This window comes from Megalobrama amblycephala, linkage group LG4, assembly GCF_018812025.1.
Source record: "Megalobrama amblycephala isolate DHTTF-2021 linkage group LG4, ASM1881202v1, whole genome shotgun sequence".
Classification (NCBI taxonomy): Eukaryota; Metazoa; Chordata; class Actinopteri; order Cypriniformes; family Xenocyprididae; genus Megalobrama; species Megalobrama amblycephala.
Window position 1 is genome coordinate 53,564,273 of NC_063047.1, and position 24,483 is coordinate 53,588,755.

General features: G+C 36.5%; 1 protein-coding gene across 2 annotated transcripts; it reads left to right on the plus strand.

The window, feature by feature from the left end:
* The first annotated feature begins 136 nt into the window (after positions 1 to 136).
* pja2 (praja ring finger ubiquitin ligase 2) lies at positions 137 to 23,769 on the plus strand. Of its 2 annotated transcripts, none has more exons than XM_048189990.1 (9): positions 137 to 256; positions 2,221 to 2,433; positions 4,965 to 5,964; positions 11,877 to 12,050; positions 13,071 to 13,256; positions 15,148 to 15,262; positions 15,937 to 16,051; positions 20,980 to 21,095; positions 23,277 to 23,769. In XM_048189990.1, the coding sequence occupies exons 2-9, from the start codon at positions 2,223 to 2,225 to the stop codon at positions 23,394 to 23,396; spliced, it is 2,037 nt and encodes a 678-aa protein (XP_048045947.1). In that variant the 5' UTR covers positions 137 to 256; positions 2,221 to 2,222; the 3' UTR covers positions 23,397 to 23,769. The 2 variants fall into 2 exon arrangements, with proteins under 2 accessions (XP_048045947.1, XP_048045948.1); XM_048189991.1 differs by having other exon boundaries at positions 11,880 to 12,050.
* Positions 23,770 to 24,483: the final 714 nt, after the last annotated feature.

A 24,483-nucleotide genomic window follows, 5' to 3' on the forward strand; every position in this document is an offset into this window, starting at 1 on the left:
CTACCCTTTCCTGTAACATCCCACCCCATCGCATCCAACTTCATCTCCATTCTATCCCTGTCTGCTCTCTGTTTTCCAGGTGGGCTTTAAATTGCACACGTGGTGTTGCAGTTGGCTTACAGCTGCCTAGCTGGACCCGATTATAATGCTGACAATTATACTCTCAGTTGATTGGTGGACATGTGTCACGTGACTCTTAAGTTTCACGGTGACGTTCGCAGAGTTTAGTTGACACAGGAGGCATCCAGGAACACAGGTACAGTCCTTTAACAGACTACACATTTCCTAAACCAAAACATTGTGTGAGTTTTCTGCGTGGAACTGGAGGAATAAAAGCGTTAGCAAACATTATAATCCACGCCCTAGAAGCAGCAGCGCTTGTCGACTAACATTAGTTAGCTTGTTAGCTGCTCTGAACTTCTATGTGGGCCCGTAGTCGACTGAATTGATCCAGCTGATCATATGAATCACGAAATGTGTGTGTTTCTTGAGATAAAAAGCTGTTTTAGGGCGTTGTAGGTTGTATTAATTGTTTTTGAGGTATTGTGCCAAGCGATAGCATATGTCAAATGCCTTAATGCGTAATGTTGACGGATGTGATGTGTTTGCTGCAAACTAACGTTACATAGACAATAACATGACAGTGATGCGTTTTGGTCAGACTGTGCTAAGCAACTTCCTTGATGTTACTCTGTTCAGCATTAATGTGATCTGTCATAGGTTAGAAAGCTTTAATTCTTCCTAATCCTGGTCCTGGAGTAGCTCTGCATTGCACATTTGGGATATTTCCTGTATTTAATAAACACCCATGATTAATTAGTAGAGGCCCCAAGACCTGAACTGGTTGTGTTTTAATAAAGGATTGAATCAATGCTTAAAAGACAGCTGCGATTCAGCATCAAAGATGGAAAAGCTTAACTGGTCACAATTTAATCTTCTTTGTTTTAGGCCTGTGTAACAAACCATTGTGCAACATTTATGTGGTTGAAGTGTGTGATTTGGTGTATCAGGTGTCACACCTCCATGTTTTTTTCATTTACATTGTTACATTTAATCATTTAACCAATGCTTTTATGCCTCAAACGAGGAACATCACAAGCAATTCATCACACATGACAACAATATTAATAGGATAAAAAGGCTGAGTTACAAGAGTGCAAATTAAGTTAAAACACAGAAACGAGAACAAGAAGATTTTTATAATAGATTAGCTATAGGAAGAGCCTTTATTTAAATTAAAAGAAGAACTCAATATTATAAGTGCTTTTGTACTGTGGACGCATAAAGGATACGTTTGCGGATTTTTCCACCAGATTTGTATTGCTACAATGTTGTTGAATAATTGAATAATTAATAATGAATAATTTGTACTCTTTCTCCATGTTACCTGCACACAAATATCCCTTTTTATTTGTCAGTAAAAGTGCACCAGATGACATAAAACATAATTTTGCATCATCCAGTGGACTTTTGACAGCTCCAGGGCTTTTTTTAAAACTACAAGTGAAGATTTTGGCAAAAGAAACACAACAGCTCTCCTTTTTTTCTGTAGTTATAGAGTACCAATTTCAGAAGAAGAAAAAAGTTCACTTTTCTAATGCTTTGACAAGATTAAAAGCCTGTCTTGCCAGTGGTAAATTACCCCTTTAATGCCTATTCACACCAAGGACAATAACTATAATAACCTTGGGCCTGGTTTCACAGACAGGGCTTAGATTAAGCCAGGATTAGGCCTTAGTTCAATTAGGACATTTAAGTAGCTTTTATAAACATGCCTTAGAAAAAAACATTACTGGTGTGCATCTTGAGACAAAACAATGGCACTGACATATTTTAAGATATGTCAGTGCAAGTTGCTTTCAGTTAATACATTCAAACATGCATTTTAGTCTGGGACTAGGCTTAATCCTTTGTCTGTGAACCAGAGGATAAACTTTTAATAATCATTTTAATTCTCTTAGAACAGGGAAGTCAACACCACAACTATAATGATTGTGATGACATATGAATGATATAGTTGGAATCACTTTTAGAACATTGACAGCCAATCAGAATCCACCAGATTTGAAAGAGCTCAAGTATTTAAAGTGGCAGACAACATAACTGCAGCACGCTTATAATAAACAGAAAGTTATCATCTATTGGTGTGAATGCTAATATAGTTATCTTTGTCGTTGTCGTCCTTGGTGTGAAGAGGTCTTTAATCTCTGTTTCTCATAGGAATGGGTCAAGAAGCAGGAAAGTCTGCATGGCCCAAACCAGCAGGAGGATACCAGACCATCTCAGGCAGGCGATACGGACGGAGACACGCGTATATCAGTTTCCGGCCGGTTACAGATAAACAAAGAGCCACATCTGGTGTGGACTGTCAGAACATGGAGAAGACGAGTAGTCAAAAGGAGAAGACGAGTAGTCAAAAGGACCAGGCAGTGGGTATGTACCAATTGGTGATGGAAACATTTAGTAGGTGATGAAACTAAAGAGTTACTTAAATTACATGCTTCAACTTTAACGTTTTTTGGCTACAGAATTGCAAAAGTACTGCCCCAAACTCAAGTCAAGCCAATATCAAGCCAAACCAACTAGAGTTTTGAAAGCACCACAGATTGTTTATATTATTCAGAAAATTTATTTAAATATACCTTAGTTGTCATTGATTTTTGTATTAAAATATTATAGTATATTAATTAAAATTACTTAAATTATTTAAAAACTTAACTTTAAAAAAAAATAAAAAATACTCACTTCAGCTAACAATTCCTGAGAAACTGGAAATCTGTGATCAACGAAAGTGGAGGAAAGGATTTTGAGATTTCACTGGTTCTCATGGTGAATAAACTGCTTTGTAATATTGGGAATGTAACAGGGATTTTGAAGAGCTGAAATATGCGTGTGTGGGTTGTTCTGCTTTAGAGTGGAGCATTCATCACCTTTAAAAGGTGTAGACGGAAACCCTGTAGGAGACCATCTGACTTTATTATGCAAATATATATGAGAATGATGAGGGTGGGTAGAAAGTAGTTTGAAATGTTTTTCCTTTTCTTTTTTTTAATAGAGTGACTGTCAAGAAATGCCCAGGTCATATTTCACCTCTAAAATATATATGTTTTTCATAAAGAAAATTAAGCCTGTTAGATTAATTACTCATCGTTCCAAACCAGTAAGGCCTTCATTCATCTTTAGAACACAAATTAAGATATGTTTGATGAAATCTGAGGGTTTCTGAACCACACATAGGCAGCAATGTCATTGCACCTTTTGAGGTCCAGAAAAGTAGTAAAGACATCATTAAAATAGTCAACGTGACTACAGTGGTTCAACCGTAATGTTATGAAGTGACGAGAATACTTTTTTTGCGCAAAAACAAAACAAAAATAACTTTATTCAACAATTTCTTCTCTACCCTCTACCCGACTCAATTATTGACCAGCTCCTGCGTCAGTATCACACGCATGCATCGTGGTGCTCACATGTACAGCTTCAGCCAATACTGAGCAGCGTTCTGACGTAAACACAGAAGCGTTGCACTGCGTATCATGGACTATTTTAACAGTGTCTTTAATACTTTTCTGGACCTCAAATGGTGCAATAATGTTGCTGCCTATGTGTGGTTCAGAAACCTCTCGGATTTCATCAAAAATATCTAAATTTGTGTTTCGAAGATGAACGAAGGTCTTACGGGTTTGGGACAACATGAGGGTGCGTACTTAAAGGTGCCATAGAATTGAAAATTGAATTTACCTTGGCATAGTTGAATAACAAGAGTTCAGTACATGGAAATTATATACAGTGAGTCTCAAACACCAGTATTTCATCCTCCTTATGTAAATCTCATTTGTTTAAAAGACCTTAGAAGAACAGGCGTACCTCAACATAACACCGACTGTTACGTAACAGTCGGGATCATTAATATGTACGCCCCCAATATTTGCATATACCAGCCCATGTTTAAGGCATTAGACAAGGCAGTATTAACGTCTGGATCTGTGCACAGCTGAATCATCAGACTTTATGCAGGTAAGCAAGCAAGGACAACAGCGAAAAATGGCAGATGGAGCAATAATAACTGACATGATTCATGATAACATGATATTTTTAGTGGTATTTGTAAATTGTCTTTCTAAATGTTTCGTTAGCATGTTGCTAATGTACTGTTAAATGTGGTTAAAGTTACCATCGTTTCTTACTGTATTCACGGAGACAAGACTGTCGTTATTTTCATTTTTAAACACTTGCAGTCTTTATAATTCATAAACAACTTCATTCTTTATAAATCTCTCCAACAGTGTAGCATTAGCCGTTAGCCACGGAGCATACTATCAAACTCATTCAGAATCAAATGTAAACATCCAAATAAATACAATACTTGCATGATCTGTTGATGTTTGTTAGAACACTTTGTAAAGATCCATTTTGAGGGTTATGTTAGCTGTGTGAACATTGTTTATGCAATATATTATAGAGTCAAGAGCTTGGGGCTGGGAGCGTGAGCATTTAAAGGGGAAGCGCGCTGAATCGGTGCATATTTAATGATGGCCCAAAATAGACAGTGTAAAAAATGAATAAAAAAAAATCTAAGGGGTATTTTGAGCTGAAACTTCACAGACACATTCAGGGTACACCTTAGGCTTATATTACATCTTGTGAAAAAGCGTTCTATGGCACCTTTTAATTGTCTGAAAAAGATGATTTTCTCAATGTATTACAAAAATGAATGAGTATTTTTATACAATGAGTATAATTATTGACATTAATTATAATTTTGGAGGAAACTTAATCATCATGAATGAGACACAAAAGTATAAATATAGTTTCTTATTATATTCCTTTGATTTTTGGAGAGAAATGTAACCAGGACATTTTTTTTGTGACTTTCACTCTATAGTATTCACTTACTTTCTATATACAAAATAATTAACTTCAGTGAAGGAGAAAGAGTAATAAGTGAAACATTTTCCCTCTAGCGTCAAAGGGCAGCATTTCTTCAGTGCTTCAGACTATCCTCCCGACACCATGCACAAATTCGGTGCGCTCTGAGTTGAACGCAGCTTCAAATCAAGAGGGCCACAACAGGAGGCAGTCATCATTGTGTAGAGCTCTAAAAGCACCCTCCAACCACTTCAAGAGACCAAAGAGTGAACGGGTTGTGCCATATGATAGACAATATTGGTCTGGTATAGAAAAAAGTGATCGAGCTAGAGTCTGGCCCATCAATGAACCCCACAGGCCCAACCCGGAAGCTCTGAGCTACATCAACATTGATGCCTATGAGCCTGACAGTAGCGGAGCTGAGGAGGAGGACTTGAGTTTAAACCCCTCTCGGGCTGCTCAGAAGAGACTTGATGGTATTTGTGGATTGGGTGAAAATGTAGATTCGCTTGATGATTCACATCCTGATGTCTTTACAAAAATAAGTAAACGTTCAGTGCAAACGGCACCTTCTAAAGACTCATCAGAACTTTGTAGTGAGGAACCGGATTTTCAAAGAACTGTGAAAGCAAATAGGAAAGTTGGCCAGTTGTTGGTTTGTGAAGACCAAGCTCCGAAATGTCATGGGGCTACAGCCAGCACTGGACCCATTTCCTATAAAAGCACAGGAAAAACGAACCCTGAAGAAACATCACAGTCCGAAATGGTCGTGAGGCCAAAGATCCGCAAACAGACGAGCGAGACCCACCTTGAAAGGAGGAAACGTTCAGAAAAAGAGGAAGTAAGCCATTTGTCAGGCTCAGCGGACAGAAACAAGTGTGGCTCGGCACCTCCGGGTTTCCTCACACAAACAAACCCTGAAAATGAGTTCCTCTTTGATTTTCCACCAATGGCCTTGAGTGACCTCAACTCTGAGGACAGGAAAAGTGCAAATGATAATAACACTAAAGTAGATGATAATGATGATGGCGATATCTGGGAAGATCTAGAGAATTTTGGAGAGAAATGTGAGCCATCTACAAAGGGTGATGAAAGGTACAGTATGTATTGCATATATCTCAAAGCAATAGAATGTACTACAGTTTTTTTTTTTTTTTTTTTTTTATTGCTTTGGTGCAATTTTCACAAGCAATTGGTACATTTTCAAAACTCTTAGAACTAATATCACAACAGATCATCAAAAGTGCACTTTTTTTCAAACATTTCAGCATATTTTCAATTGTCTTAGTACGATACACAAAATCACAAAGTATCCTTTTCATAACACAAAATAAGTGTTTGTTTAATCTTTATAAATGTTTCATTCATAGTAACTGCCTTTCATAATGCTATTACTATCAAACTTTTCATTTGCATCTCTTTTCCTTCAGTTTTGTCTATTATTTAATCCAACTGAACTTAATGGTTAATCAATGAATCATTTGGTACACCTATAGATTTCTCTAGATACAGATTCTATAGGCATAGATTCTATAGAAATTATTTGCAATTTCCGATATGGATAATCAAATGTAATGAATTATAAGCAATTGATCTTAGATGATGACCACAATTTTCAAAGTGTGTGTGTGTGTGTATGTGGTCCTGGTAAACACTGCATTGTGAATCAAATGTCCCAACAAGGATGGTAATTTTAGACCTTGTTTGGACGACTTCTTTTTTTTGGTCCCCATGAGGAAAACAGCTTATAAATCATACAGAATGATCTTTTTTTGAAAATCTAAAACAACCTGTGTGTGTGTGTGTGTGTGTGTGTGTGTGTGTGTGTGTGTGTGTGTGTGTGTGTGTGTGTGTGTGTGTGTGTGTGTGTGTGAGAGAGAGAGATGGAGGGAGAGATGGAGGGAGAGATGGAGGGAGAGATGGAGGGAGAGATGGAGGGAGAGATGGAGGGAGAGATGGAGGGAGAGAGAGAGAGAGAGAGAGGGACAGATACAGATACAGAGGGATTTGAAATTTGTGCACAGAGCAGGAGAGAGTACAAGGAAAAAGAAATGGTCAGTGACTGTATAAAATCAGATTGATAAGAGATACGTCAGTGAGACAGATAGCATAATTTTACATTATAGTATGCCATGTGATACTGTAAACAGATTACCATGGTAGAGACTGCCACATTACTGTTACTCACCCTTCATCTGTAAAGATCAACTACAGTATAGATTCAGTGAGAACATTTACTGTATTGGCAACAAACTCTGTTCTAACACAGAACATTATGACTGTGTCATACTTTACAACTTTTGATAACACTCTAAATAGATACTATTACAAACATTATGGATTTTATGTCAATTATGTAATTTAGGTAATGTAAGTGTATTTTCTAATGTGGCATCTGTAGTCTGTGTAGAGATCAGTGAGATCAGGTTTTGAAAGCATGACTAGCTGTGTTACAAGTGTGATCAGTTTGGATTTTTGTACTAAGAGTTTTGAAAATGTACACCTTGGATGTGAAAATAGTACCAAAGCGAATTTAAAAAAACCTGTAAAATGTTTAATTGCACAAACTTGTATAGAATGAATATCTGTATAAATATAGAGAGTATATAAAAATACTATTTTTTTTTATATATACAGGGAGTGCAGAATTATTAGGCAAGTTGATTTTCTGATCATATTTTTTTCCCAAGCACATTTTACCAATTCCAATCCACATCAATCTTAATAACTACTATTAATATTGTTTTTAATCATTTATAAGTGATATATAATTGTTCATGAAGGCTGGAAATGAAAAATGCCTTATATTCAGGTGTGCAGAATTATTAGGCAAGTTTTCTTTTACAGGCAAAATGAGCCAAAAAAGAGATTTAACTCAGACTGAAAAGTCAAAAATTATTAAATACTCATGAGAAGGACGCAATACTAATGCAATACTAGAAATTGCAAAGTTAAAGCATGACCAAGGGACAGCAAAATGCTCATTGGGTCAGCGGGGTCATACAAAAACAAGTGGAAAAGAAAAGACACATGTTAACTGCAAAATAATTAAGAATTAAGGTGAAGAATTAAGTGTGAAACCATCAGGAACCCTTTAGTCTCCAGCGCCACCATTTTCCAGAGCTGCAACCTACCTGGAGTCTCCAGAAGTGCAAGGTGTTAGGATCTCAGAGACTTAGGTTAGCTAAAGAATCCTAAAAAATGACCTGCACTTGATAAGAATCACAAGCTGAAGTGTTGTGAAATACATGAAGACTGGGTTTTAATAGGGCTTATAGACAGACAGCTTGAGAATGACTCCTGATGGACCAGCACCACATCCTCTTGTACCACTGTTTGAAGAATTTATCCAGAATCTGGCAGTAAGGTGTTTGAGTTCACTTTTAGTCCATCTCTTATCCTGAAATGTCTGTCTTGCAGAGATGGACTAAAAAATGATCTTCCAAAACTTACTGCCAGATTCTGGAAGATAAATTCTTCAAACAGTGGTAAAAGAGGATGTGGTGCTGGTCCTTCAGGAGTCACTCTCAATCTGTCTGTCTATAAGGCCTATAAAAACCCAGTCTTCATGTATTTTATAACACTTCAGCTTGTGATTCTTATCAAGTGCGGGTCATTTTTTAGGATTCTTTAGCTAACCTAAGTCTCTGAGATCCTGAGACCTTGCACTTCTGGAGACTCCAGGTAGGTTGCAGTTCTGGAAAATGGTGGCGCTGGAGACTAAAGGGTTCCTGATGGTTTCACACATAATTCTTAATTATTTTGCAGTTAACGTGTCTTTTCTTTTCCACCTGTTTTTGTCTGACCCCGCTGACCCAATGAGCATTTTGCTGTCCCTTGGTCATGCTTTAACTTTGCAATTTCTAGTATTGCATTAGTATTGCGTCCTTCTCATGAGTATTTAATAATTTTTGACTTTTCAGTCTGAGTTAAATCTCTTTTTTGGCTCATTTTGCCTGTAAAAGAAAACTTGCCTAATAATTCTGCACACCTGAATATAAGGCATTTTTCATTTCCAGCCTTCATGAACAATTATATATCACTTATAAATGATTAAAAACAATATTAATAGTAGTTATTAAGATTGATGTGGATTGGAATTGGTAAAATGTGCTTGGGAAAAAATATGATCAGAAAATCAACTTGCCTAATAATTCTGCACTCCCTGTATATATATATATATATATATATATATATATATATATATATATATATATATATATATATATATATATATATATATATATATATATATATATATATATATATATATATATATATATATATATATATATATATAAAATAGTATTTTATATGTATAATACAGAAAGAGAAACTTCTGCATCAATGCCAATGGACATTAGCAACACAGCTGGGATGATAAGAACATGGTTCTACCATGGCACTTTTCACAAATGGAGTACAAATTGATGTCATTACCTTTTTTTTTTTTTTTTTTTTTCCTTTTTTTTTTTTAAGCTTTTTTAAAAATTTATTTTTATATAATAATAGCAGAAAATCTTTAGAGAGAGAAAATTAGATGCTATAAACTTTTACACTAATTGGGTTTGATAAGATTAAGTGTTTTTGAAAGAAGTGTCTTATGTTCACCAAGGCTGCGTTTATTTGTTTAAAAAAACTGTAAAAACAGTAATATTGTGAAATGATAAAATTCAAAACTTTTTTTTTTTCTCCAGTGTCACATGATTTTTCAGGAATCTTTCTAATATTCTGATTTGATGCTGAAGAAACATTTCTTATTATTATCAGTGTTTCTAGGTTTGTGGAAACCTAGAAAACCATTTTGTGAAGATTCTTTGAAAAAACAAAGTTCTCAAAGTTCTTAAAAACAAAGTTTATTTGAAATAGATTTTATATGTTATAGACAAATATGTCTTACCAGCAGTGTTGGGTGTAGACTTGTCAAAAGTACCAACCTCGGTACCAAGTTGGCACTGAAATTTAAAAAATGTGATGCTTTGAGCGCTGTTGAGTGGATTCGTTAACGCCTATGATAGACCATAGTGTTCACCCGCTCATCGGATATGTCTGTGATTGGCTTCAATGATCAATACTTCAAAAACATCGTAAATAGTCATCAGTTACGCTCATCACCGAGCGCTTGCACAGATAAACACTGGAGCATTTGAAAGCAGGCATCTATCACAGACCAGTCCACTGATAGACGCCTGCTCCCGCTCCCGCTCCCGCTTTCAAATTCAAACACTTCCATGTGCTTTAAAACGCTGCTATGTGTTGATCACTGTAGCCAATCACAGACATATTTGTTGAGCACGTGAACAAAATGGCCAATCGGAGGCGTTTATGAAAATCCGCTCAACAACGCTCAAAGCGTCACATTTTTAAAATTTCAGTACCGACTTGGTACTGAAGTCAGTACTTTTGACAACTCTAGTTGGGCGTAATGTTATTACATTACTAAGAAATTACTGTAATTTAATCACTTTTACCTTTTCAAAGGAATGGGATTGATCTTAATTTTTCTGTAATTTGTTTAGTTACTTCGGTAACACTTTAGTATGGTGAATACATATTCACTATTAACTATGACTTTTATTTTCTCAATAAACTCCTAATTTACTGCTTATTAATAGAAAGGTAGTTGTTGTAGTGCTTAAGTTCCGGTATTGGGTAAGATGTAGGGATGTAAAATATGGTCATGCAGAATAAGACATTAATATGTGCTCTAGAAGTACTAATAAACAGCCAATATTCAGGCTAATAAGCAGCTAGTTAAAAGTGATAATTGTTCCCCATACTGAAGTGTTACCATTGCTTCTGATGCATTAAATACTTTATATACTATAGAACAATTCTATATAAAACAATAGTAGATTTAACATCAAAATTTAATGTCCTAATGTTAAAATGTATGTTTTTAATGTAACCTTCTCCCTTTAAATAATTTAGTCATTTTAAGAATATTTTTTTGCAGTTTATGCAATTTTATATTATTTACTTGAAAATTTAAAAGAGCAGTTTCATCTCTATCCTTGTATTGTTCGACTGGTTGAGGTTTATATGGGATTTAGAAAGTCATTAGTAATGCAGTACTTTTTAGATGGAGTAATTAGTACAGTAATCTAATTACACTGTTGAAGATGCAATTAATAGCTAGTAATGAATTACTTTTTTAAAGTAGTAACATACCCAACACATCAATTTAATGTGTCCTTGCTGAATAGAAGTATTAATTTATTTAAAAAAAATAATAATAATCTTATTGACCCCCAAGCATAATAATTATTAGATTTCAATTCAGCTGTTGAAAAAGAATATTCTTAATTCACATTCTAATAGCCACAAGCATAATATTTTGTGTGCAACCATCACCTATTTTGTGATCTTTTAATTAGCATATAGTCATTTTTTCTCAATTTTTACATCACTACTGTTGAAATGTATTCCTAAAGCTAAAAAATCTAGCCCTGTTACAAAAGCTATTAAAGAATTGGTAACACTTTATTTTACAGTGTCATTGTTACACGTTACATGTAGTTACTGTAGTAATAGCTATAAAGTATGCATAATACCATGCAATTAACCCTAAACCAATCCCTCATCCTAACTCTAACCCTATAATAAGTACATGTATTTAATTATAATTACTCAGTACTTAAATGTATAATTACACGGACACCTTAATATAGTATAACCAAAGAATTCTACACTATTTGTGCTTATTTATTTCAAAATCAGGGTTTTTAATTTTGATAACAGAGTTACAAAAATCTTTCAAGCTCTATTTGATAGCCTATTTGTGAAAAGTCCCTCATATAATGCAAGTCAAGGATGAGTTTGGGCATTTACTGTGAATGCTTGATAAGGTATACACTCTGCAGGAAATGAGTGAGGTGCCAAAGGTGCGCTCAGTGGGTGCTCATTCTGCATGCTAAGGCTCTTCAGCTAAGAGGATTAGCTTGACTTTTACGAGGTAGGCTCACGTGTGTTTGTGTGTGCGCGCGTGTATTCTGCTCTGTTCTAAGCAGCAGCTCAGAATTCAGCGAGGGCGAGTGGTCGGCTTCGTGGACATCTGACTCTGGGCTGGAGAAGGAGAGGTGTACAAGTGAAGAAAGCTGGGAAACTCTGCCTGGCATGGATGAGCCGCCTGGCTGCAGCAACAGTCCGGAAGAAGTGCCTACTCTCAACCTCGCTCTAGAGTAAGCACACAAACTCTCAACACTTAATAATACTTTTTAATACTAGATTGCTCAGCAATATTTTTATTAATAATATTATAACATGATTATATAATATACAATATTTAATATTATATAACTATATATTTAATAATATTATAACAATCTTATAAAAAAAAAAGACTTAACCGTCCATGTAGAAATTTTGATTATAAATTAAAATTTTTGACTAAAATTAATGTGGTAATGCATGGTATAAATTTTACATTAAATCATTCACTTTGACATGTTTATTATCAAATTATTAGCTTTCTGCATGTCAATAATTTGGCACAGTGAAAAAAAATTGAATTTAAAAAAAAAAAAAAGTAGTTGGTCGTATGGATTTTATGCGTGGCATTACAAAAATAATCGCTTGTTGCACCATCATTTGAGCAAACATCAGTAAGAAAGGCATCAGATGTAAGATTAAGTCCATAAAGTATAGGGAAAGTTTTGACATTATTTAGATATTGACAGACTATGTGCATGTAATCTGAGTAAAAAAAGGAATAACATTTTCCTTAAAAAGAATGAAAGCCCTTGTATTTTTTTTTTTTTTTTTTTTTCTTTTCAGGATTGTTTGATTGAATAGAAAAAGCATTTATGTGAAATAGAAATCTTTTGTAACATTATAAATGTCTTTACTGTCACTTTTGATCAATTTAATGCGTCCCTGCTTAATAAAATAAATTTCTTTTAAAATAAAATCTTACTGTCTTCAAACCTTTGAACGGTAGTGTATAAGATTATTTTGGCACAAACAAATTGTTGTCTGGACTACAATTGGCCATTAAGACTTTTCTCCATAATTTACTGAAAAATGAGTCTGTCTACATCATTTTATTGTGTGTACATGTGGTACTGCTCTTATTCCGATATCTGTAGTCACATGGAACAGAATGAAACGATGTCAAATTAATTTTAAATGTGTCTCAAATATTAAGGCATCCCTAAAGATGACGTTTTTCTGCTGTCCTGTGTTTGTGTGGTGTTCTTCAGAGAGCAGACCCCTCTGGAGGAGGGCGAGATCCCCTGGCTGATGTATAATGAGGACTCGGGCAGCAGCAGCGATGAAGATCCTGATGGTGTCAGTCAGTTTGTGCACCCTGGACTCTTTATCCTGGATGGTAACAATAACCTGGAGGACGATTCAAGCATGAGTGAAGATCTGGACACAGAGTGGAGGTCAACAAACCTAATATACAACAAATCAAATATTACAAGATAATGATGCAATGTCTTCCTGTAACTCTTAAGGCCCCGGTATACTCGCAATTCGAAATACCTTTGCAGCGGTGTACGGTTAGCGATCATCCCGACGCTGCCCACACTCCTGGGGGTGAAGTTAAGATGAATGTTAATGTGCTGCACACTTTTCTCTCAATAACAAAATAAACACAATAAAAATTAAAATGGTAGCTAAGAAAGCATCTGATTATAGAGAAGTGGATATGTTTGCACAAGAACTGCAATTTGGCATTCCAGTCAAGTCACTATTATTTATTATATTAGCATTTTATACAATAGATTGCTTTAAAGCAGGGGTTTTCAAAGTTTGTGTGTGTGTTCTTGTATACATGGTTTATGAGGACACAAATGTGTATAATGACATGGGTATTACAATGTAAACATGGTTTATGAGGACATGTGTCCTCGTTAACCAAATGGCTTAAAAAACATACTAAAGTTTTTTTTTTTTTTTTTTTTTTTAATTAAAAAAATGCAGTGATGGGTAGGTTTAGGGGTAGGGTAGTGTAGGGGGTCTGTACAGTACAAAAACCATTACGTCTATGGAGAGTCCCCGTAAAAAACACATATACGTGTGTGAGAGAGCATATCAGGGGAGGCGCAGAGGAAGGCTGGACAATTTTACTGCTTAAACACAATAGAGCAGCAAAGAAACATGGATGAATGACAAGGAAGAGTGGGACGTGCTTGATTATGAGTTATTAAAAGCACAATAAACCACAACAGAGAACTGAATTTGGTACTGACAGGCAGCTTTCTGTGGGCAATATCCGAAGTGCACAAGTGCTGAATTCAGCTCACTTTTGCAGCTTATTGTGCTTGAACGGTTAAATACACACATTTATGTGCCAAAATGGAGCGCCATCGTGTATGTTGTGCCCACCGTCTTTGACTTTGAAAACCCCAGCTTTAAACATAAAAAAAATATATATATAGTGTCAGTGTCTCTTTTAGTTAGAATTACAACTTCAATTTCTACTATAAAGCTGCTCCGTAAGTGTCAAATATTTTTACTTGTCACACCAGCTTGTTCTTAGTATATCGGGGCCTTTACACAAATAACAAACTTGAATCTCACAAAACATGTAAAGAACATGTGACAAACTTCAAAATGAGAAGGAAAAAAAATATACTTTTAGAAAATGACATTTGTTTTAGTTTTTTTTTTTTTTTGTGACATTGTGACATTTCATTTATTTTCATTATCATTACTGTAATGCAAGAAAAACTCATTCTCAATTCATGGTAGTATTTGTTGTACTGCCTTGTTGTAAATTTATGCCGAAAAAGTAAAAATGTATGCAAAACTTTATGGAAATTTAAATAATAATATAATTTTTTTACTTTTAATACATTAAGGCCTGGTTTCACAGACAGGGCTTAGCCTAAGCCAGGATTAAGCCTTAGTTCAATTAGGGCATTTAAGTAGCTTTTATAAATGTACACTAGAAAAAAAAACTGGTGTGCATCTTGAGACAAAACAGTGGCTCGAACATATTTTAAGATCTGTCAGTACAAGTTGCTTTCAGTTAAAACGGCTCAAACCTGCATTTTAGTCTAGGACTAGCTTAAGCCTTGTCTGTGAAACCAGGGGTAATTTTACTTATAAAAATTGAAACCTGTATGAGTAATGGGAGTTATGCATTATGGTAATAAGAATTTGAAAGGAAAATGTATTTTATTGTCATGAAAATAATGTCACAGCCCTAAAAATAGGCTTAATTTTCTTAATACAAAAACAAATTTTTGGGTTTAAAGATGACGGTATTGATTACATTTTACTGTGACTAAGAGAGATGCTGTATTTTAAAGTCCTTTTGTTGTTCAGGTTCCTTGATGAATTCGGTGACGGTTTTGGGATGGCTCAAGCGATATCATATGTGGATCATTCCCAGCTCCTCACTTACATGGCGTTAGAGGAGCGTCTCGCACAGGCCATGGAGGTGAGGGACCTTTGCCTTGTTGCATAAACAGGGGTTGTGTGTATGTGTGTGTGTATATATATATATATATATATATATATATATATATATATATATATATATATATATATATATATATATATATATATATATATATATATATATATATATATATATATATATATATATATATATATATGTTTGCTGTGATTGTTTGTGGAGCTGCACAATTTGTTTTTGATTTACATATTCATTTGGCTATAAAATAATAATGATTTATATTATTATTTTTAATGAAGAGTGGCTTCTTTTATACATCAGCTGGGCCAATTTTTATTAATGGTCAAACTGAAATAGAGCCTCAAGATGTGTTTTAATTTGATTATTGTTCATGTCTTAATGAGATGAATTCATACTAGCCTTCCATAATGTATGCTGATTTTTCATTAACAAATAAATATTGTATTTGCACGAACAGCTAAGTTATACAAATGATCCATCTTAATTCAACCCATAAAAACAATATTAAGAAATTGGACTCAGTTGCTGAGTGATGTTTTGAAAGCCAAGCAAACTTCATTGATTTCAGCCAATGAGAGAGCACACTAGAAATGTAAGGCTTAATGTATAATTAACTTGCTTCTATCTTTATCCAGGGGAAATTAAATATGCTAATGGGTTTTGTTGTGTTGCAGGCAGCACTGGCTCATCTGGAATCTTTAGCTATAGATGTGGAGCAGGCCCACCCCCCCGCCACTGAACAGATCATCGACTGCCTACCCCAGATCACCGTGCATGCCGAAAACATTGGTACTACTGTCGTTACTTGTAGATTGTTAAACCATATTCAGAATATTCAGCCTCAAATGTCTTAATCCCTGTGTCCGAACTATATAGTATGCAAAAAACAGTATGTGAAATTAGTAGTATTCATAAAACAGTAGGCGAAAAACAACCTGGTCACCTACTACTACTACTACTACTACTACTACTACTACTACTACTACTACTACTACTGCAGAGGTTATGAAGTGTGCATCCAATGGACCCTTTACTATCTCATGAGGCCACGGTAGAGGAGATATGAATGGCAGTGAAGCGACACAACTGGCGCGTAGGGCACATGACAAAGACAAGGTGGCGGAAGCAGAACGTCCGGATTACACACATTCATACAATTTTTTTTTTAAAGTTAAAAGTTCATTCCTTATCAAATGTAGTGCAAACTGTGCGATTAGTACCTACTTTCTATTTCAACAGACTCAGTGCTTTAAAGGGATAGTTCACCCAAAAAAACTCACCCTCATGTTGTTCCAAACCTGTATTTCTTTCTTCTGTTGAACACAAAAGAAGATATTTAGAATGTTGTTAAATGTCAATGGCTACTGTCAACTGTCTAGTTAACAACATTCTTCAAAATCTCTTTTGTGTTCAACAGAAGAAAGTCATACAGATTTGTAACAACTTGTGATTGAGTAAATGATGGGTGAACTATGCCTTTAAGTAGGAGTAACAGTGAAGCATTCATGCAAATTAAGAGTAATGGGTGAACAGGTGTTTTGTGTATACACTGATCAACCACAACAATAAATCCACTGACAGATGAAGTGAATAACATTGATTATATCGTTGCAATGGCACCTGTCAAGGGGTGGGATATATTAGGCAGCAGGTGAACAGTCAGTTTTTGAATTTCATGTATTGGAAAAATGGGCAGGGGAAAAGATCTGAATGACTTTGGCAGGGGCCAAATAGTGATGGCTAGACAACTGGGTCAGATCAAGTTTTGTAGGGTGTTCCTGGTATGCAGTGGTTAGTAGCTACCAAAAGTGGTGCAAAGGACAACCAGTAGACGCCCAAAGCTCATTGCTGAAAAATTGAATGCTGCCCTTGATAGAAAGGCATCAGTTGTTTTCCTGGAGAAGAGACGGCAGCAGGATCCACAATGGGAAGAAGGCAAGCCGGTGGAGGCAGTGTTATGCTCTGGGCAATGATCTGCTGGGAATCCTTGGGTTCTGGCATTCATGTGGATGTTATCTAAAGATTGTTGCAGATTGTTGCCTCTTCATGGCAGTGGTGTTCCCTGATGGCAGTGGCCTCTTTCAGCAGGATAATGCACCCAGCCACACAGCAAACATTTGATTAGGAATTGTTAGAGGAACATGACAAAGTGTTCAGGGTGTTGCCTTGGCCTGCAAAGGCCCCACCCCGCAACTTGCAGGACTTAAAAGATCTGCTGCTGATATCTTGTTATAGAGGTCTGCATTCCCGTGGGACCCGATCAGATTACTTGGATTAAATTTCCAAATGAAAGATATCGCACAGCCTGGCCGCTCCCGACATCCTTTGACGACAGCGCATCCACTCTTGAACTTGAAGTGAACAAAACGTCCTGCAGTGGCGGTGTTCACTCAGTTCCCAGTTCCCTGCCCTGAGCAACCTGGAAAGATATGTTTTTTTGTATCCCATGCACCTTCAGAGAGAACATTCAGCCTTTGTGGTCCGATTTTGGAGGAGAGACATGGTACTTCGTCATCAGTCAGTGACATTCTGCTCTTCCATGGATGTTAAAAATTTTTTTGCACAATTTGTGACGGTTCAAATAGCAAATAAAATTCTTGTATAGCCAACATTTTATATTTGTTATCCCCAATGTCTCTTTCTTTAGGGGAAATTTAAATGTGAGATTTTGGAAACAAGATCTAAATTTGGTAGGATCGGTTGGGTCGGGAAGAAAATTATTCTAAGCGGATAGCGGTGGATTTTAGAGTGGATTTTAGAATGGATTTTAAGCAGGAGCAGGTGGGTGTGGAATAGATCCAAGCAGTATGAAAAAAACAGTCTTGCGCAGACCTCTGCCACAGGACACCTTCAGAGGTCTCACGGAGTCCATGCCTCGACACATCAGAGCTGTTTTGGTGGCATGAGGGGGACCTACATGATATTAGGCTGGTGATTTTAATGTTGTGGCTGATCAGTGTAGTTTGGTATGTAATAAAGAAACGGGGATTTGCAAACCCCTGTGGGTTTATAATGGAACTGCAAGGGCATTACTTTATTCGTCCAACTTTACATTTACACTTTACATTACAAGTCGACTTTACAAGTCGCAATGAAACAGAATTGGACACATCACAGCATTAGATTGTAAGTGTTCAATAACTGGTCATAACAGAAATGAAAAAATTGGGGATGGATTGATAGGCCTAGTAGTTGTGTACAGTAAGCTGCAGCAGACAGACTGTGCTTCTGCTATGTATTGTAGCAAAGACTATAGAATAACACAGGACGCTAGGGGTGCAACGGTTCTCGGTAAAAAATCGATCCGTACGGTTCTCCACTTAAGGTTCGGTACGCACTTGCACCGTGGTCCATCTCAAATGACGACGCATCTATTGGTTAATATGGTTTGTTTAAAATAGCAACGTGGAAAACAGACAGACATAGTTCAGATAATGTATGTTTTAGTCGATGGATGCGCAAAACGTTACAACAACGATAATCAAAAAGCATGGACAAAACAGTCACTCTTTGTAAACTGTTAACTGCGTCATTTACGCTGTCATCACCCGGGTGTTGATAGCGCGCAAGCGCAGGTGAGACCTGAACAGCACACGTTGCTATCTGTGTTTAAACTAAACTCATTTAAGCCTTGCTGATTTAAACCTTCAAGAACAAGACGCGAAAGAGAACTCGCACGCGCTGTGAGAAGATTTGTGTGCGCTCATCCAAAGCGCGCACACGCTTATTTCAGTCAGCGCTTAAATAGGGAGTTCTCTTTCAAGTCTTGCGCTTCAGCGGACAAATTCATACAAAAATTATGTTGGCGAGTATCCTAGCAAACATAGTCGGTTATGTCTTAAGTGAATGTATATTAGTCGAGAAAGACAGCGCATGTGTAACAGTATATGTACTGGATCATGCATGTCTTAAAGGGAAAAAAAATATTCCTGCTGCCTGTTTTTAATGTTAAATCAAACAACAAATAACAAAGAAATCACTCACTGCTCTTGACTGAATAGTTTTTGTAACTTCAATAATGATTAATCTTTATTTATTTTATACAGTAAAGATAATATGCAGTGTTATTTTATATTTGATTACTTTATCCATTTTCTGTACCTGCAAACTACTGTTAGATACCTGAAAAACCTGAAAAGCACTGTTTATTTTATTTGAATATTTGCTTTATTGTACTTATTTGTGATGTTGCTTGTAGTTTGATTGTTTGTTCTTAGTTTCTTTATTTTTATTTGACAGTAGTCCTATTTTCCCTAAACATAGCACATACCAAACCGTACCGAAACCGTGACCCTAAAACCGTGATACGAACCGTTGCACCCATACACGACGCGTTACTCGTATTGTTTTGAATGGGAGAAAGTGCAACGCACAATATGGCGGAATAAGTCCCACCTTCAAAAATAAGAGCCAATCGCCGATTGGTAAAGTCATTGTGTAACTGTAGCGGCCATTAGAAGCTCCTGTTCCTATAGAAACGCCTCTGAAATGAAACACGAAACACGCATTTAGGACTGCGCATGTGCATTAGCTTGATCCAGCCTGAAAAATACTGTTTTTTTTTTTTGTTTGTTTTTTTTTGTCATGATTCGAGCATTTAGAAACAAATTTATGAGACAGTTTTTGTCAGATTTTATTGGTGATTTCAAATATGAAATTTAATCGAAAGCCTGGCAAACAGCATTAGAGAATTTGATGTTCCCCCATTCAAAGAGATTGGAGCTGCACTTGAATGCCTGGGAGGCGTTTCAAAGATGGCCGCCGAGTGAAATGACTTGTCTTAAATGGACTTTGATTGTAGTTACGGACTGGGTGTGCAGGTTACATGATTATGAATGACATGACTTGAGTACTGTATGTGTAATTTGCTGTTTCTCAATGTCACCCATGTGAAATGTTTTGCAGATGGAAAATTGTAAGAAGGTCTTGAGTGTAGTGTTGTCAAAAGTACCAAGTCGGTATTGAAGTTTTAAAAATGTGATGCTTTGAGTGTTGATGAGCGGATTTGTAAATGCCTCTGATTGGCCATTGTTCATGCACTCATCCGATATATCTGTGATTGGCTACAATGATCATGCTTCAAAAACATTGTAAATAGACATCAAGATACACACTGGAGCATTTGAAAGCAAGAGTCTTTCAGTGGACTGGTCCGTTTATAGATGCCTGCTTTCAAACACTCCCGTGCTTTGATCACTGACATATATGTTGAGCCCGTGAACACGATGGCCAGTTAGAGGTGTTTATGAATCCTCTCGACAGCCCTCATTTTTAAAATTTCAGTACCTACTTGGTATGGAAGTCGTCACTTTTGATAACACTACTTGAGACAGACAGACACGCTAACATCCGAGCTCATCACCTTTAAGTGATTGACTGTTAAAATACTTTGTGTACCTTTTTGTGCAATACAAACACCAGATGAGAAATGTTTTTCACAAAACTCAGCACACGGGTTGGATGCTGGGAAAATCATGCTCACACACTAATGTCCCACTTCAACTTTATGGCCTGAGTGCATTTGGGGTGATAAATCTGCTTTGGAAAGCATAAAATGACTTCAGTTTCACCCCTAATGACTGAAATGAGTAATTCGATGTGTGCGTGACTGGATGGAGACATGTTTAAATATTTGGTTTGGTGTCATAGGTTTACGATGGAAAGCAGAGTTGAGTCTTTTACATACATTGACATGCCCACTCTCTTTGGTTCTGCAGAGCAGGAGCAGTGCTGTGCCATCTGCTGTTGTGAATACGTCAAAGATGAGATTGCAACCCTGCTGCCGTGCCGCCACATGTTCCATAAACTCTGTGTCACACTCTGGCTCAGAAAGGTATTGCTGTTTTTCTTGGAGCTTGTGAAAGAACCAAAAAAAACAGGCTAGTTCAACCAAAAATGAAAATTCGGTCATCGTTTACTTTCCCTCATGTCGTTTCAAACCTGTATGGCTTTTGTTCATCTTCGGAACGTGAATAAAGATGTTTTTAATGTTTTCTTTTTGTACATCCACTGAAAGTCCATGCAGCCAAAATTTTCACACATTAAAGCTGCAGTCCGTAACTTATTTTGGTTAAAAATGATCCAACATCTATTTTTGAGCAAGTACATAACCAGCCAGTGTTCAAAACTATCTCATTATCTTAGCTCGATTCACAACAGTAAGCTTGTAGTAATGTTTTATAATAAGAGCGGTTCGTCAGTGCGGTATTACGTCACGTCCGTAAACAGAAATGAAGGAGTCCAGGTTAATCGGTTTTATCATGTGAGGATGCTGCTGGTAGCGGATCATTTATAGCCTTTTCTCACAGCAGCTGAAATAATTAAACTTATCATTTTGATGGTGGATTGTAATCCAGAAAGGTCCATATGACTGGAGATTCACTCGTAGTCAAGAGCAAAAGACTTTGGACTGTGGAGTGGATACAGAAATTGAAATCTGCAGGTAACTCTAATATACACATAGTCATAGCAATGCTGATGTTGTTAACATTAACGATTTGAGAACAAAGTAAAATAATTTGCACGGTTTAGCATGATCCAAGCTAAGCGATCGTTAGATTTAATCATCATTGGCAGCACGATTTTTTTGTAGGCCTAATGCTTTTTTCCTCAGTTGGTCAGAACAAAAGTGGCAGACATGTTACTTGTTCAGATGATATTTTCCTGTGAAAATTCTTATATTGGTCATACTTTCAAGACGTAGAATCTGTGATTCTGAAGTTCAGTATCCACACCGGTGCGGTGACTGACAGCAAGCATTAGATTCATCCGCGCTGACGAGCTGTGCCGAGGCACAACGCACGTACAGATATCGATTCCGCGTATGACTGCAATTGCAGGTTTCAAACAAGAGATGGCGACAAAGAGGAAAAATTGCGGACTGCAGCTTTAAAGGGTTAGTTCAGCCAAAAATGAAAATTCTGTCATTTATTACTCACCCTCGTGCCGTTTTACACCCGTAAGACCTTCGATAATCTTCGGAACACAAATTAAGATTTTTTTTTTTGAAATCCGATGGCTCAGTGAGGCCTCCATAGCCAGCTATGACATTTCCTCTCTCAAGATCCATAAAGGTACTAAAAACATTCATGTGAGTACAGTGGTTCAATATTAATATTATAAAGCGACGAGAATATTTTTGGTGCACCAAAAAAAACAAAATAACGACTTATATAGTGATGGCCGATTTCAAAACACTGCTTCAGGAAGCTTCGGAGCATAATGAATCGGCGTGTTGAATCATGATTCGGATCGCGTGTCAAACCGCCAAACTGCTGAAATCACGTGTCTTTGACGCTCCGAAGTGCAGATTCGACACACTGATTCATTATGCTCCGAAGCTTCCTGAAGCAGTGTTTTGAAATCGGCCATCACTATGTAAGTCGTTATGTAATTTTTTTTTTTTTTTTAGTGCACCAAAATTATTCTCGTCGCTTTATAATATTAATATTGAACCACTGTACTCACATGAACTGATTTAAATATGTTTTTAGTACATTAATGGATCTTGAGAGAGGAAATGTCATTGCTCCCTATGGAGGCCTTACGGAGCCATCGGATTTCAACAAAAATATCTCAATTTGCGTTCTGAAGATTAACAAAGGACTTACGGGTGTGGAACTAATAAATGAGTAATAAATGACAGAATTTTCATTTTTGGGTGAACTAACCCTTTAAGGCACACATATTCACATCATTGGCCACATTTGATTTTCTGGTTGTGTCAGAAGTCACCCCCTGTACCCTTATATAGTGCACTATTTTATGTTTATGAACATTTTGAAGCATCAAAGTTTTGTTTTCATGGACTTCAATGGAGGGACAGAAATCTCTCAGGTTTCTTTAAAAATATCTTTTGTTTTGAAGATGAACAAACGTTTAATAGGTTTGGAATGACATGAAAGTGAGTGAATGATGAGAGAATCAAAATTTTTGGGTGAACTAACCCTTTAAGCTTATAATGACATAACTTCATTGTATTTACCGAATGTTGTCTCCTCGTTATTTTTTTCAGTCTGGCACGTGTCCAGTGTGTCGCCACGTTCTGACCCCGGAAGTGACCGAACCCTCGTCTTTAAGCGCCGAACAAGAAACGCCACCATCCAGTCACAGCACGTCTGAGGGAACGTGTTGAACGGCAGTCGTACACCCATCAAAACATCCCGCAGAGAAGTATTATAATAATAAATAATCAGTCTCACAAAGAAATTCCCATTTGATACTTCTTTGCTGGAACGCAGCAGCCTGAACTAGTATTCAGATTCCATTTAACCTAGTGACCCGTGCTGCAATTCATGGTCCAAACGTGGCGAACTAAAACTTATTTTCTGAGAAAATATGAATACATATATATTCATAGGAAGCATATTTATTCATGTTTCAATTAAAATGTTTTTGTACATCCAGGCTAAACATCATAATTACATGTATTTAACTTTTCACATGTTGTGTCAAGTAAAACGTTCAAATGCAATCCCTCAATAAAAGCTCACATTTGGTTCAAATAATCATTTCTTTTCTCAATTCTCTGGCAAAATGTCTTCAAAAAGCTGGTTGCTACCCTGAACTCTCTTCAGATATATATTCGGAGTAAATCCAGCTGCTTTGTAACATCCAGACTTTAGCGAACATAGCTGGATATAAATGATAATGGCTGTGCGATATATTTCACTGTGGTTCATAAACATATTTGTATAAATCATCCAAATGATAGGCCGCTGAATAGGTAGTTTTCACAAAAGCACCTTCGGGAGCACTATCATTTTCAGAGGGCTGACAGTCTGAACTGGAAAATATGATGGTGGGGAACTATAAATACGAGATGGCTTTGTGCCGTTTACTGCAAAAGCAATTGGCATGTATTCAACGTCATGTTATTTAGAGGCGGCAGCTACTATCTTTTGGAGAAAACCATCACCACAGAATAATACACAGAGAAAGGCACAGGTGTGTGTGGCGGTAGCTCACCAAAATCACTTTAAGGATTTATTTACTGGAAACTGGCAAACCAGATGTATATTTTTGAAAGAAACTGTCAACATGACTGTAATCTATAACATATGATTTGCTGTGTGTACATAAATCTTCCAGCAGATTTCATTGGTGGAATGATCAGTGAGACCAGCTGTAGGCACCATTTTTAACAAAGCTCAATGGATATTATTCAGTAACAATTGTGTGGATTATTCCTATTTATATGCACAGGAGAACTATCTCATAAC